The sequence below is a fragment of the Cynoglossus semilaevis genome, chromosome 11 (genome assembly GCF_000523025.1).
Source record: "Cynoglossus semilaevis isolate Cse_v1.0 chromosome 11, Cse_v1.0, whole genome shotgun sequence".
Classification (NCBI taxonomy): Eukaryota; Metazoa; Chordata; class Actinopteri; order Pleuronectiformes; family Cynoglossidae; genus Cynoglossus; species Cynoglossus semilaevis.
Window position 1 is genome coordinate 8,718,165 of NC_024317.1, and position 16,439 is coordinate 8,734,603.

Consider the following 16,439-nt stretch of genomic DNA (forward strand, 5'->3'; position numbering starts at 1 on the left):
AAATTTGACAATTTTCAGTTAAATGTGAAACATAAGTTAGGAAAACGGCGTTCTTGATTTTTTTTCTATTTACACTCAGGTTTATTTCCATTAATATAAAAAAACATGCTGTATAAGAATATAAAGTTAAAAATGTTTTCGGTCAGACATCAACCTTTGCCAGATATATAGTATTTTACTACACAAAAACAAACAACCAACCAAAAGCCCTGGCTGTTGCACAGGTGTCAACACCAGGTGAAACCAATGAGTCCAAACTACACACGCAGGGCAGTGGACACAGGTGAGTGTGATCAACTGATTAGTCAGGGAGAGAAGCAGGCTGACACAGGTGAGTGTGATCGACTGATTAGTCAGGGAGAGAAGCAGGCTGACAAAGCTGTGGACACTTGCAGGAAATGTCTTAACATATCACTATTATTATTATTGACATATTTATTATTTAAAACACTCTAACTGTGATGCAGTAATACACCACAGTGTACTTCAACTACCACATTGTTGCTTAAGTTAATATTCCATTTTAAAACAGTTCATTGGATCAATTGCAATTTCTTTTTCCTTTTCACCTTTTTAATAGTTTAACAGCGGACATAGTTGGGTGTTAGTTAGGTATAGGTGAATCAAGTACTGCTGCATACACTGACGTAGTCACTAAACTGATGCCATTATACTTACAGGATTTTTTTTAAACCCTAAAAAGCTCACCATAATATTTGCGTAATTGAGCTGTTGGGACAAAGTTAAGTGATCTCATAGAAGAAGAGCTACAAAGATAAGTATAAATAATTGTTTATACAAATGCAACACAGCAACGTGTCTGAATTTCTAAAAAGCTGTTTTCATGACGAGCACAAGTGGTAAATGGTGTGGAGGCTGCACGAGTGGTTTTCAGAGGTTTATTTTTGATCCGGGACAAAGGGAATTTGAGAAAATAAAAATGTAGTGTACTACTACTACCAGTGTTGTAGTTTGATCGGGCTGCCGCAGTGACTCCATCGGACCTGTCAATGGTGTTATTTGCTGTGGGTGTTTGTCTGTAATGCTTAGTTTACACACTGGGCTCCAAATACTAAGAGCAGTGTCAGCAGTGCTGATCTCTGCAATTATTTTCCAATTTTGCCGCCTGGGCTCTCGCCTGGGGTCAGTGATGAGAGAGTGTGGAAATGCTTATGCCTATTCATTGTGCTGATGAGAATCACAGACGCTGCTAGAGTGCTGCTAATGTCTCCATCCGTGCATGTAAACTGTATGCATATTACACAGTTAGGTGTGAAAATGCAACGCATACAGAGTAAATCTGGCGTCAGAGCTAACTCTACATGGACCCTGATGAGCGTGTTGTTAGTCATCGTGCCATTTGATTTCCTCCTGTGTTTAGTAGAACTGCTGTGATTACTTCACAGCTTATTAATCATTGTCATCAGCGGCAACGTGGCCTTCAATGACTCATCGATGTGAATGGACCAAAAGGCTTGGTTACATTGTTATTACACAAAATTAGCTCAGGGCCAAGGCGCCGCGAGGATTAAAACTTCCAAATCAGCTTTTCGTCAATGTGCAACAGAGAGCATGATGAATAATGCAAAAGGGCTTAACGTGCATCAGAGGGTGAACATGCACAAATCATGCAAAAGCCTAAAGTTGCACCCTGTTTGGTGATAAGAGTGAAGGGAACAAAAATGATTACTATGGGATGAGTAGAGAGTTGGGTGTATATAAACTGAGGATAAGCTTTCTTTTGTCTGCACTAATAAGGCTTAACACTGAGGACAAAGTAGCAGAAGAGAAGACATGGAAACTTCGTATTTGCACCACAAAGTCGGGTAGTAACAGGTACTGATACTGGTACCGGAGTTTCCTGACCCAGTCATACTTGTACTCAAAACTGATCGAGCTAACAGATAATCCATAGCGGCTCTTCACAACAACCAGCTGGACACTTGTCGGCCAGTGCTAATGCCACGCGGTGGCCAACTGGTCTTCAATCATCCTAAAAGGGCACATGTCACCCCTCTGTTCACTGAGCTAATTCAAAAAAATTCAATTCACTAATGCTAGCCTACAAGGTACTAAATGGGTCTGCTTCTACCTACTTAAATACTCTGATAAAGGCTTATGTTAGCACACGACCACTCAGCTTATCTAGGGATTGTCCTCTGATGGTCTAAACCCCTCGCACAAGACAATCCAGGCTCTTCTCACAAGTCGTTCCACGCTGGTGGAATGACTTGGAATGAGCACCTCCTGTCTTAGCACCTTCCTGTGCTTCCTTTCTCCTTCTGTACTTATCTCCACGTCTGCACTGTCACCGTAGCTACGAAGCCCTCATTTTTCTGACTATTGGGAACTGTGTGTTAAAGCTCTGCTCACTTTCTGTTCAGTTGGCTGTGTTGACGATGCAGAAAGTTTCATTTTATCTAAATATTTTGAAATACTATTCTTAATTTATTTTACCTTTTGTTTTTAATAGTTTGCCTAACATGACAATAGTGTTAGTTTTAAAATATCTTATTGATTTTTGACTAAAGGTGATCATTTCCCACTGCTTTCCCATTTACTGCATATTTATTCCAGAGAGACATATAGTACCTGGTATCAGCAAGTACACAAATGAAAATAAGATCGATATCTACTTCATTCCGTCTGCGGAAACTCTGCAAAGACTCTTACCTTAGGTTTCTTGCGAAGGTTGGGGGAGAGTTTAAGACTAGTGACGTAGCCCCGGTTATCTCCAACTATGATGATAGGATGGATGGGGTTGAACTCGATGCGAGTCGGCTTTGCCTTTTTTGTCACCACTGCCTGTTGGCAAATGGCCTCATATTTGTTGACAGTGAGGTCAAAAACATGAACCTGAGAATAAAACAACAAACAGTATTTATAATGTCTATTAAAAGTTTTTGATGTGTGTGATTCATAGTTCTCACCTTGATTTGACTCTGCACTAATGCATTATAATAACTGGTCTTTTTCACTGACTCACTGTTGAAAATGTTGGGTATTAGTATGCATGTGAGCTTCCAGACTGAGTAAAGGCTAAATCTGTTAGTACAGACTGTTTTTCATATCCTCAGAGTGTGATGTGTCTTATGTGAAAAAAGCCCCTGCAGGGATGCAAGCCTGACCATCTGGTGCATGGAAGGATGTTATCAGTAATCCAATGACTGTGCACTTCAGTCCCACAGTGTGTTTAGGTTATATCCTGATATTTGCAATGTGTGCACTTGTATTTCACCTCCAGGATAAGGGATTTTAGATAATGACAAAATGTTGAATTGCAAACCACATCGGGGAGCTCTAGTTAGACAAATAACTGTGCCGACGGCAACAGAACTTTACAATCACAATTATAAAAAGCAATCAATATAAACTGCCAGGGTAACCTCAATTACTACAATCATTATCTGCAGTTTTCTAGCTGAAATATGCGTATTAATGTAATGTGTTTAAAAAAGGAGAGACAGGACAGGACTGGTAGGCATGGCAGCTATACAAAGATTTGTTGTCCACACATGTCCACATGTTTTTTTTTTCTCAGGGAACTCCTTTTCGTCCCACTATTGAAAACCATGCAGGGTTTGGTTAATTTGATGCTTTATCTCACAGTAGTGTGAGCAGAAAAACCTTTGTTTGTCTTTATAGTCCACACTGTGATGAACAGGAGAACTGCCCAGGATGTTTCTTTTGGCTGACGATTGCTGGAAAGGCCTTGCCAATAAACTCCTGAAAGCAGTGTTTTTTTATAAGTTGGCTGTTACCTGTAAGTCAAGATTAATTGCAGTGACAGACTGTATAACACTGTCATACAATAATAATATCAGTTTTATCCAGTATTTTCTGCTTAACCTAAGGTGTTGCATGATTTCAATTTGTTAGAAGAAATGCTGCATACATTAGACCAGGGATTCTCAGAGTGTGGTGAACCACTGGGGGTACGCAAACCGCAACTAGGGGGTCCATAAGAAGTTTTTCCAAGAGGTATACTTTGTGAAAAGGTTTGGGATCCACTGCATTAGACCAAGAACCTAACAGTGTATCTATGATTTATGTAAAAAAAAAATCACCAAATATTTCCTTTACTGTGATATCGAATTCAATCAAATCTAAAATTTTGAAATGTATTTATTATGGATAAAATAAAATACCATATTGTATTCTGTTTTCACAAATAATATGTTTGACCTAGAAAAACAGTACAGATGTTTTGGACAAAGCCTATTTTCTACTGGTTTCTCTAAATTACACTTTTTAATGGGGAATAGGACAAAGCTACAGTGTTTAATGAGGCAATTAAATCCCTGTGTAAATACGGTCCATTACTGAGCTTTACTATTGTTTAACGCAAAGCCAGCCACTAGAGTACACGAAGCCGTGTTTATAGCGTCGGTCCCAAGCCCGGATAAATGGTGAGGGTTGCGTCAGGAAGGGCATCCGGCGTAAAACGTTTAGCTAAATCAAATATGCAGATCAATAAAACGATTTCCATACCGGATCGGTCGAGGCCCGGGTTAACAACGACCGCCAACAGTGCCGTTGACCAACAGGGCACTGATGGAAATTGGACTACTGTTGGTCAGAGACAGAGAAGAAGAGGAGGGCGTTTGGTTAGGAGAAAAAGAGAAAAGATGAAGAATAGAAGTGTTAGTCTGAAGTTTGGAACTTTGAATGTAGGTACAATGACAGGGAAAAGTAGAGAAATAGCTGATGTGATGGAGAGAAGAAGAGTAGATATTTTGTGTGTGCAGGAGACCAGGTGGAAGGGCAGTAAGGCTAGAAACATTGGAGGAGGCTACAAACTGTTTTATCATGGTTCAGATGGGAAGAGAAATGGAGTAGGGGTGATCCTAAAGGAAGAATATGTAAGAAATGTGGTAGAGGTGAAAAGAGAGTCAGACAGGTTGATGTGTGTGAAGGTAGAAGTAGAAGGAGAGATGATTAATGTTGTTAGTGGTTATGCCCCACAGGTGGGCTGTGAGTTGGAAGAAAAGGAGAAGTTCTGGAAGGAGCTAGATTGGATGGTAGAGAGTATCCCCAGGAGAGAGAGAGTGGTGATTGGAGCAGACCTAAATGGTCATGTAGGGGAAGGGAACAGAGGAGATGAGGAAGTGATAGGCAGGTTTGGTGTTAGGGAGAGAAACGTAGAAGGACAGGCAGTGGTAGATTTTGCAAAGAGAATGGAAATGGCTGTGGTAAACACATATTTCCAAAAGAAAGAGGAACATAGGGTGACTTACAAGAGTGGAGGCAGGTCCACACAGATAGATTATATTCTATGTAGAAGATGTAATCTGAGGGAGATTAGAGACTGTAAGGTGGTGGCAGGTGAGAGTGTAGCCAAACAACATCGGATGGTAGTGTGTAAAATGACGATGGAGGTGACAAAAAGGAAGAGAGTGAAGACAGAGCAGAAGATCAAGTGGTGGAAACTAAGGAAAGAGACATGTTGTGAAGACTTCAGGAAGGAAGTAAGGGCAGTTCTGGGTAGTGTTGAGATATTCCCAGATGATTGGGAGACTACAGCTGCAGTGATGAGGGAGACAGGTAGGAAGGTGCTAGGTATGTCCTCTGGGCAGAGAAAGGAGGACAAAGAGACCTGGTGGTGGAATGAGGAGATCCAGGAGAGTGTGCAGAGAAAGAGATTAGCGAAGAAGAGATGGGACAGTGACAGAACAGAAGAGAACAGACTGGAGTACAAAGAGAGGACAAGGGAGGTGAAGAGGGAAGTGGCCAAGGCCAAACAAAAGGCATATGAGGAGTTGTATGAGAGTTTGGAAACAAAGGAAGGAGAAAAGGAGTTGTATAGATTGGCGAGACAGAGAAATCAAGCTGGGAAGGATGTGCAGCAGGTGAGGTTGATTAAGGACAGAGAGGGGAATGTGATCACAAGTGAGGAAAGTGTGCTGAGAAGATGGAAGGAATACTTTGAGGAGTTGTTAAATGAGGAAAATGAAAGGGAAAGTAGAAACGAGGAGCCAGAGACTAGTAGGAAGAAGGTAGATCAGGTTAGAAAGGATGAAGTTAGAAAAGCCCTGAAGAGGATGAAGAGTGGAAAGTCAGTTGGTCCTGATGACATACCAGTGGAAGTATGGAAGTGTTTAGGAGAAGTGGCAGTAAATTTCCTGACTGGTTTGTTTAACAGAATTTTAGAGACTGGCAAGATGCCTGATGAGTGGAGAAAAAGTGTTCTGGTGCCAATTCATAAGAAGGGTGATGCACAGAGTTGTAACAACTACAGAGGGATAAAGTTGATGAGCCATACAATGAAGATTTGGGAACGAGTAGTTGAAGCTAGGTTGAGGCAGGAAGTGGAGATTTGTGAACAACAGTATGGTTTCATGCCTAGGAAGAGTACCACAGTATTTAACGCAAACTTTAGGGCCAAAATAAAGAGGAGAAGTAAGGCAAGTTTGGATTTAGAGGCTAATTAGAAGGGCAAAAGTTTCTCCTGTTATGACTCCATCCAGACACTTTACACTTTACAGCTCTACAGTGGGCTCAGACGGAGAAGTGAGGACAGAGAGTACTAAAAGATATGTGTTTTTGTGCAGCACCAGGCCAAATCATTCTCACACCATAGGCTGTCAGGCAAGTCATTATCTTCATGAGGCAGGCACATGCACACTCATCCACAGAAAGGTCGTCATCAACAGTATCTGTAAACACACATCAAGCTGCTCACATCTCCAGCTGAGTCACCCAGACACTTGTCCCAGATGAAAAGTAGGTAAAATTATGCTGATTAACATCACGCAGTGTGACCACACTGGTGAACGTGTGACTGTTGATGATGAACCGTTATGATTTCAAATCTGACTGACACCAAATATCAAACAGGAAATGGTGCAAACATTGCACAGATTATGTTGAGAATGGAGGCAAGGATCCTGAGAACAAGTAGAAAACCCATGCACACATGGAAGGAACATGCAAACTCATCTCCACTGGCTGGAACCTCTTAAAAAATAGTAATACAATTAGAATACATTTTTTAGGTTCCAAAATACCTGGTGAACTAAGTCACTTCTCACACAGATGGTAGACCATAGAAAATAAAAAAATACAGTAGAATCTACTACAAAATGTAAAATATATTTTATGAGCGTCTCAGTATTTTATATAAAGACTGAGCACCAAGTGCTTAGTCATTATAAACCACTGTAAGAATAACTGACCTTCACGGACACCCATTTAATATTCGTGTTCTCCCCCGGCCCAGGAAGCAGCAGAATATTGTGCTAGTAAAATGCACACTGATAAAATTTTAATTAGTTTTTAAAAGCTTCTGAAAACTGCTTTTGACACAGTTTCTGAAAATCCATTAGATTCAACCTGAGAGTTAATTTGCTTTCTAAATCAAACCTGTTTATATGAAAACAACAAGCTTTTTTTTTTAAAGGTAGGAACGTCAGCACACAGGCACGCACTTGTGCACAAGGTGGGCTCACATTTCATTTCCTCTCTGTCACTCTCAATTGACTTCACTTGGCACAGCGGACAGGAAATGTGTCAGACACAACACTCTGGACTTCTGCAGCACGGGCCAGATTTGTGGACAGACAAACAGATGGTGACAGTTTGCAGCCATACTAAGAAAATATGTGGAGATAAGCAGCGTGGCATCCACTGAAATTTCATTTAACCGGGTTCAATATCTGATGTCAGGACAGAAATCGCTATTCGTTACTTTAAATTGTGTTTCAACAAACTCTTTAGCTGCAGGAAAAGAGAGAGAGAGAGAGAGAGAGGGAGGGAAAAAGACATATATATATTTTGTTCTAAAAAATTCTACCTTCTCAGGGTTGCAGCATCTATTGAGGTTCACTTACTCTTCCATCTGTTGTGACAGCCGCAAACACAGTGGATGAATATGGAGACCAGGAAACATCTCCAACTGCTGCATTCAGGTCAAAGGTGAACATTGGATTGCTGAAAAACAAAACAAAACAAAACAAAAGATGTGTAACAGAGAAAAAGACAGTGAGAGAGACAGATGATTTGTTAATGACGGAACTTAAAATGATAAACTAGAGCCTGATTTATTTTGACACACTTCTGTTTAAGAGAGTCTGATGATGTTTGAATCTAAATGTTGAAGATAAAAATGTTAATTGATACCACGGTTTTACACCAGTAGATGAGTCAGTAAATAGAAACAACGTTCTGGGATTTGTGTGTATGAAATGCAAATAAATGTAGAGTGGACCTTACAGACCCTGTAGTAGTTGACAAGTATTCTGGTATAATTCAATAATAATAATACACCCCATCCATCCATCCATTTTCATCCACTTATACGTTACCGGGTCGCGGGGGCAGCAGTCTCCATGACCACCACCCAGATCACATTGCACTGTACCAACCCCCCTGAACCTTCCTGCGGGTGGTGAGTTCATTAGAAGGTACCAACCGCCCTAACCAGGATTCAATCTTGCCCTGGGGTTCCACACCAATGACAGAGACATTGCCTCTGGGCCAAAGTGCCACATAATAATAAACATGTATAATTATTTTAAACATGTGAAGGTGCAGTGTAAGTGACCCCACCACTGAGGACCCCTGTTGAAGACATTTTAACAAATCCCATCAGTGTCTGCACTTTCTGAGGGAGCTGCAAAAAAGTCAACCTGAAAGACAATCTGCTAATGACATTTTTCCACTCCACTGTGGAGTCTGCGCTGGTCGATTGCATCACTGTGTGTGATCACTGGCTGCTCAGCTGCAAACAGAAGAGCCCTCCAGAAAGTCATCACAGCAGCACAGAAAATCATTGGCTGGCCCATGCCCTCGTTGGAAACCATCTGTAACTCGTGCTGCCTTAGCCAAGCCAGCAGCATCCTAAAGAGAAATTCTCCCTCTGGTCACGGTCTATTTGCTCTCCTGCCCTCGGGGAGGCGCTACAGGAGCTTCAAAAGGAGAAGAGACTTCAAAACAACTTCTCCCCCCTGGAGGCATCCAAATTGTGAACCCTGCAAACTCAGGATTCTAAAACCTCAGAACTCATGTAAGATCCAAAACGTAGCAATCACCGCTCAAAGATGTGAAGCACAGTAGGTTTGTTGTATCATTTAGAATAACAAAAAGGGCTTGGATTTTTAGGACAATGTTTTTCTGCCGCACCTGGATTTAAACCTAGGTCTCTTGCATCACAGACAGACAAATTGCCTATGAGCTAAAACGCCACCCTATACAAAAAAGTCAAAACGTCCAGTACCCACTCTTTTAAGAACCCAAACTATTGTTCTCTCCTACATCTATAAAAAGTACATGTTACATCTTGGCTGAAAGAATTATCTCCTGCTGTTTTTCCACATGGCATCAGTTGCACTACGACACTAATGGTTTTTATATTAACCTTGAATCATTAAAAGACTCAATGTAGCGCTATTGTGTTATTACAGAGCCTCTGGTTCATTCTTGTGGTTGACAGAGAGTCATTTGAAAGCTTCACGTGGTACCGTTTCTGGTTCCTGAATCCTCAAATAAATTAACGGTTGTCAGTGTCGCTATTGAACAAAGTGGTTAAAAAAAACATTTAAAAAGTGTTTGTTCTTTAGAAAACAATACTGCTGCTATCCATAGGAAGTTGTGCATCATTCTTAAAAACTCACAATGGGCTGATGATTACTATCATTATTCACTGTAGCTGTCTCTGGTTCACTGAGGTATTCAAAGCAGACTTATGCAGCACTCATGATGACTAAACAATGCGATAAAAATACACTGTAATAATGTTGAAATATAAAAAAATAATAAAAATAATGGTATATTGTTCCCGGTTCAATGATGAAACATCAAAACATTAGTCCAAAACTGCACTTCATTTTCTGTAACCATTTACAGCCTGTAATACAGGCTCTGTTAAGGGTAATTTACATCATTAGCTTTAATTTAAATACAAGAACAGTTGAAAATACACAGTTCGTTATATAAAAGTCAATAATTTAAAAAATAGTCTCAAAACAAAAGAACACAAAAATCCCAGTCCCTGACAGTTGCTGGCTGCTTCGCACCAAACATAATAGCTGTGTCAAAGTTATCCAATTTTACTAATTTGGTCTGAAATTATTATTTTTTTAACCAAATAAAATAAACCTCTAGAACAACTAAACTCTTTTCCACAAAGTGACAATAGATGGCTTTGAAGAACTAAAACAAGAGAGAGACTTAGAGCTGTTGAAGAAGATCCTCATGCAAGTCTTTCTTTAATTCCTGTGGGTATATCAGCAAGGTGTTCAAATAAACAGGCCCTGTTTTTACATTTTACAGACATAAATTATATTTATGCTCAACATTAACAGCTAAGTACCTTAACACAGTACACAAGAAAGTTTCTTACCTAATGGTATGATCCCAGATCTTGACAGTGTAGTCTGAACTGCAGGAGATGAAAACCTTCGAGTGGAAGTGGTTCCACTTTACAGCGTGCACTGACATTCTGTGGGCATCATAGGTCTCCAGGAACTGACTTGAGTAAGTCTTGGAGCACTTGAAAACACACACACACACAAAAAACCTTAAAAACAACATAGTGAATTTTTCCTTTACCCTGCAGATATTAAAAACAACACAGTGAATTTTTCCTTTACCCTGCAGATAAAGAATGCATGTGTTAGATGTATATGTATATTGTTAACACAATTTACCTGAAAAACAAACATATCATTTCTGCATCAATAATGAACTTGCACTAGTTTGCATTTTTTCAATGTTGTTGTTTATTTTTGTTCTCACTAATAGAGTGATGTGTATGTTCCCACAGTTTCCAAACATTGTCTGACATCCTCAAGATGTCTAAAAAATAAAATATTCTTGGTCTGCCTAACTCTGGTAAAGCATTGTGCTTTAGTGTCAGAAAACACAACTACCTCATGCACACACACACTTTCTGCAAAACTGGAGATTTTCTGTTTTAATATATTAGTCTAGTTTATTAATGATTCATAAATAACTCAGGCTCCTTGAATTTCAATTTGATACTTGTGATACATGTGAGGTCTGACAATAAAAAAAAAATCCTTGTATCCTGTCCCAAAAAGGCATTTACTTTAGTTTAATGAACAATTGCTAGCTTCATAACGTTCAGTCTTTCCAAAGCCAAAGACAGAAACAGTTGTTTCTGATTTCTGATTTCTAATCTCTACAAAACTGTTTTGTCTTCTGTCTACAACTGTCTATTTTTCCCCAGTTCATTTGACACTGACATAGCAGGAGTGAAAATGCGCTCAGACAGCACCAGAAGTCAATTTACAGGGATAAACGTAGTTGAGAGTCTGGTACACCATGGTTTGATGCCTGGTGGGTACAGCTGTTGCGTCACAATGCAGTGACAGCTTGAAAGTTGTCCTGCAGCTATAGGTGAAAGATTTTTAATCTGCCTTTCCTTTTGTGTTGCAACATCAGGCAACACATCCAGCAGAAGGTTGGAGACTTTGTCTAATGGTTCTGGTGACCTTTCCAACTGTATCAAATATGTTTTCTTAAAGGTTGGTGGAGTATGGATCCAGTCTGGGATCTCAACAAAAAAAAACCTCCCCTGATTGATTCAATCAACACAGTCAGAACATACAAAACAACAATCTGTTTGTAAATATCTATAATTATCTGTAGTTGTTCGCAGATCTAGATAAAGTAGAATCCAACCATCCAGCAATGTAATCTCTTCATACGTGAGATCAATTTGCTTGGAGTGCAATTTTTTTTTAATTTGACAGAAACTGTCCGAATATCTGCCAAGATAAGTGGTGCCTGCATTAGACTTTGAGCTGGTGAAACACCTTTATGTTCATACATCATCGCAATGAGGACACGATAAATGCAAACAAATTAGACCTAATGTGTGTCTCTTGGCTTACAGTGATTGAAACACCGGCACAGAGAGGATGGGAGGGCAGCCAAAGTCCAACAGCTGTTTGATGTGTACAGAGGGCCTCTGCTTAAGGAGACTCATTAAATGCTTAATGTCAGACCACACCCCCCGCCCACACACACACACAATTAATAAACACAGTAGTTTGCTCTGAAGTTAGGAACTAGCAGGGTTTCTGCATGTGAAGCCAAAACAAAATTGGTGTTCATTTTTCCGGGCAGGTAAACATTACATATTATAGGTCTTTGGTGATGATTGAAGTATAGGCCCTCTGTTTTTATATCTTGTATCATATGACACAAACATAGCTCTTAACATTGTTGTATACTTCCTTCTTTGCCTAAACAAACACTAAACAAACAAAAAATACATATACCTTATGTATCCTCCCTTCCTCGGTGCCAACCAAGAACAGATAGTCAGTCTGTTTGTGGAAGTCAAGCGCTGTACCACAAGCTGTGGACGAGAGGCATCAAACGTGTTTTATGTGAATCAGCAGTTTATGAGTCGTAAACATGTAAAAAATAATAGAAGAACATTTGCTTAAATTGACTTGTATTTGGTACTATAATATTTACTGGTATTGATACATCAAAACATTTGTACAAACAACTTCTTATTCTAAAAAAAAAAGGCTTAACAAAATTAAAGATTTTCACCCTCCACCAAAATGTTTAGTGTATCGTAATAAAATAAAGGAGGTTAAAGAAGTGACAACCAGAGTTGCCCTGGATAGAATGTGTTTTGGTTGCAGCACTGAATACATACAGGATACAACAACAACAGGATATTTCAGGTGAGGCTAGCCTTACCCACGCTGACCTGCGGTGACTGTTCCTGGTCCTCTGGTACAGTACCGTTCACAGACAATCTGATAATGTCGGTGAAGACCAGTTCATTCTACAACAATGAACTTCAACAAGTGAGTACAGTGAACTGCTGCATCATTATATATCCTGCTCATTAAAAGACATAGCTTTAGAGGAGAAATATTTTTCAATAAATATGCAGTATTTTCGTGGCTAACCTTGACAAGGGTCCAAGACACAACTCGGCCGTCAGCTGACACAGAAAAGAAATTGTGGTTGTTGTCCATGTCGTCCTGCTGCCAGCGTACCTAAATTAATGACAACATGAAAAAATAATACATTTACGGAGACAAAGTGAGAGTGAGTGGCTGAATCTCTTTTTGTGGCCATGCAATAGATGTGAGCTGTCCAGTGTAACGATGAATGAACAAAGTCTTGTTGACTTCAAAGAACCTACACACAGCATCTGAATGTCACATCACCTATTCCTCCGTACCTGCCAGACAGGGTCTGTGTGCTGGCCAGTCTTAGCTGTGCTTTGGTGAACAGGCTCTGTTCCTTCCCGTTTCAAGTTGTAGACAGCCACACTGCCGTTGTGAAAGCCCACCGCTACCAGGTAGGAACGCTGCTTATGGATGTCGAGGCACATGACGCCAGATGTGGTGGGGTAGATGTGTTCTGGAAACCATGAGTTCTTCAGTGTGTAAACAAGAAGCATGCCAGCTCCTTGTTTACTGAAGTCAACTGAGCAGCACACAGGAGGAAGTAGTTTTTCACAAACCAATAATGTCTGCACATTTAATTTAACACACAATTAATTTTCCAATTAGATATTTGCTTAATAAGCATTAAGTAGCAAACTTACATGATCCCATACCCACAGCAAACAAGTCTTGATATTTGCCATTCCTAAAAAAGTAATTAGAACGAGCTTTTAGAATGCAATGAAAAGATGAGACTGTAGTGGTATCGTAATAACAAAACGTAATAATAAATTATTATTTAAATAAAAATGATAATAATCTTTTTCCTGTCATCAACACTATATGAGAACGCAATAAACAAACATACCAGCAGAGGGCAGTAACAGACAGTCTTTTGGCTTTTTCATATTGAAACCGCCACAATGGGAGAAGTGTGCCCTCCGGATCTCTAAATTCATCAGAGGGATCTTCAAAGTATTTGAAATCTGAGGAGCCGAAGAAAAAAAATGATACGAGGAGACACGTGTGGGACAAAGAGAAGATGATAAAAGAAGAAAAATGAGGAGAGGAGAAAAAAAAGAGAAGTCAGAAGACAGTTATCCCTAAAATCATATGACAATTAACTTTACACGTATCTTACATGACAATCTAACATGTTTTGAAGGGCAAACCTTGTGCTATGTCATCAAATATGTTCTGATGGACCATTCTTTCAAGGATTTTGGCTGCTTTCCTAAGTTTGGAATCATCACTCTGTAAAAACAAATAATATTCAGACACCTCTGCAAAGACACACATTAACATCAGTTTAGAGTAATTATACATTTATTGTCTGGTCCAGTCTTGTCTACCTAGTCTGGTGAGTACTAATATGACTTTGATTTAATCCTTCACACTGTACTTAATATGAACAAAACACATTTGAATAAACATACAGTATAATCAAGAAAAGGCATTATTTCACCTGAGATTTTTCTTGTTGCTGCAACTCCTCCACATAGGCATCATAGATCTCCCACTGCCACAAGAATATTAGTTATAAGAGGTTTACTAAGTAAACACAGGTGCGATGAAGCCTGACAGTACAAAAACATCTTCACTTCAATATGTCTTTTAGAGATGTCTAAAAATACTATACCTGGTTAGCAGTAGCAGAGAAGGTGCAGCGGGGCGGGGGCTCAGTCTGACAGCTTCTGTCCTACAGAAACAAAAAAAAAAACAAAAACAAACAAAAAACCCCACTAAAACTCTTGAACTTATGAAAGCATTTTAATAAGTATTATCGTTAAATGTATTAATATAAACATAACGCTTGTGCAAATATGTAGCTTAACAACTTTTCTTACCCTTAGGGGGTTATTGAGGGTCTGTGAGGACCTCTCACTGAAGTTGAACTGGTTAGTCTGTTTTGGCTCCTTCCTGTCAATTTTTGAGGCAACACTGTCTGGTCTGTCATCTTCTCCAGCTTCTTCCACTTCTCCTCCATCTTCTGTGGTTGTAACCTTAGAAAAAAACCCAGGGAAGATTTATCACTTGCCCAGGTCCTTACATTGGGTCCTGATTTAGAAGGAACAAAACTATAGTGAGTGTGTCCATTTTACCGTAGCTTCTGATTTTTCCTCATCAGGTTCTGTCTCTATCCCGCCTGCTGCTAGTTCTGAATAAATAAAAACATAAACTGTCTGTTTTGTCTTATTTTCTGACACATGCGTAAAGTGACATCTAGTGGCACTAAGTGTGGACTACACTCTCCAAAATCTTACTGTGCTTAACGGACACAAAAACAACAGACTGGTGCACTGCAGACAAATGAAATCATAGTGCATGTAACTACCTTCACAGAGACTCCCCCTGGCTCTGAGTCTTCGACCTTCATCAGAGTCTTCATGCACCAGACTGCCTTCCATCTCAAAGAGAACAGCCATCTGATCAACGACGCAGGACTTGTAGACGCGTTCCTGCGTAACACCAATAACACAAGCGTCAGACTAAAAGTGTTGTCACTTTTCTTGTCAGTAATGCAAGAAACAGTTACTGTTCTTATTAAACTACCACTGATACGTTATTATTGCAGTAAGCTTAATATAAATGTATATACAATTGAGATTACCTTAAAGCTGAAGCGGACAATATTTTTGGGAGCATGCGGGTTGTTTGTAGTAAGAATCCTTGTGATTTCCTCTTGTAGTTCCTGTTGATGTGATATGTTAGACAACCCCAGATTGATACAGATGAATCTAGGGTAAAAATCTTAAATAAAGAAAATTTCTGGAGCCCTTGAACCATAAAGAATTGTTCTCTCACAGCCTCAGACAGCTCCACTTGATCTGGAGGTTTAATTAGTCCTTTGCCTTGAGGCTCAAGGAATCCCTCGCCGAGTTTACCACCTGGTACCTTCTGAACATTGGAACCCTGTTTAAAAACACAATGTCAGTCTACAACATACATTTTGTATGGTAAACATACAATAGAAGACAGAATAGAAAGAAGATCTTTGTGTGTATCCCTCATTTCCTGTATCAGGGTTGTGTTTAACTAAACGGGCCAAACAGTTTAATACTGTGTAAGTGCAATAGTAACTATAAGTAATGCGGGATTATAAATATCGTCAAAAAACGTGCAAATACAAGTGCAGAGTCGCAGTGTGTGAAATATTGCTCTTAATAACATGCTTCGATATGAAGTGAAGAAGGATTGTTTAACTTATTTTTAGTCCCTCAAATCAATAGAAGAGGAAGTAAACACCTACCTTTCTTGTAACAGCTGGGTTACTGTTGTAAACGGACATTTTAACAACAGTACGTGTAAAATATTTAATGCAAGAAGAAAAGTTTCGAACAGCTAAATTACAGCAGCCTATCGCCGTGTATATGTTGCCAAGGCAACCGGAGGCCCGGCTGACATAAATATAGAATTGCTAAAGTTTATTTTTACTGTTCTAGACGAAAATATAGTTGTACGCTATTAAAATTCAATAAAAAAACGATAATAACATATGTACAACCAATTTCAAAATCTACGCATCTATTCTTTTACTACGCATTCTGATATCACCTC

General features: G+C 39.5%; 1 protein-coding gene across 1 annotated transcript in view; it reads right to left on the bottom strand.

The window, feature by feature from the left end:
- dnai1.2 (dynein, axonemal, intermediate chain 1, paralog 2) overlaps nt 1-16,423 on the bottom strand; it is a 21,702-nt gene extending 5,279 nt beyond the window's left edge. Inside the window, exons 1-18 of the mRNA XM_008320404.3 lie at nt 16,132-16,423; nt 15,687-15,794; nt 15,493-15,573; nt 15,217-15,340; nt 14,984-15,039; nt 14,729-14,884; nt 14,521-14,580; nt 14,347-14,400; nt 14,054-14,135; nt 13,750-13,867; nt 13,544-13,587; nt 13,175-13,422; nt 12,897-12,986; nt 12,682-12,769; nt 12,246-12,325; nt 10,340-10,488; nt 7,830-7,929; nt 2,674-2,856 (exon numbers count right to left, since the gene is read on the bottom strand). Of these exons, the coding sequence (XP_008318626.1) occupies nt 2,674-2,856; nt 7,830-7,929; nt 10,340-10,488; nt 12,246-12,325; nt 12,682-12,769; nt 12,897-12,986; nt 13,175-13,422; nt 13,544-13,587; nt 13,750-13,867; nt 14,054-14,135; nt 14,347-14,400; nt 14,521-14,580; nt 14,729-14,884; nt 14,984-15,039; nt 15,217-15,340; nt 15,493-15,573; nt 15,687-15,794; nt 16,132-16,170 (1,860 nt within the window). The 5' untranslated portion in view covers nt 16,171-16,423. The remainder of the gene's footprint in view (nt 1-2,673; nt 2,857-7,829; nt 7,930-10,339; nt 10,489-12,245; nt 12,326-12,681; nt 12,770-12,896; nt 12,987-13,174; nt 13,423-13,543; nt 13,588-13,749; nt 13,868-14,053; nt 14,136-14,346; nt 14,401-14,520; nt 14,581-14,728; nt 14,885-14,983; nt 15,040-15,216; nt 15,341-15,492; nt 15,574-15,686; nt 15,795-16,131) is intronic.
- Nucleotides 16,424-16,439: the final 16 nt, after the last annotated feature.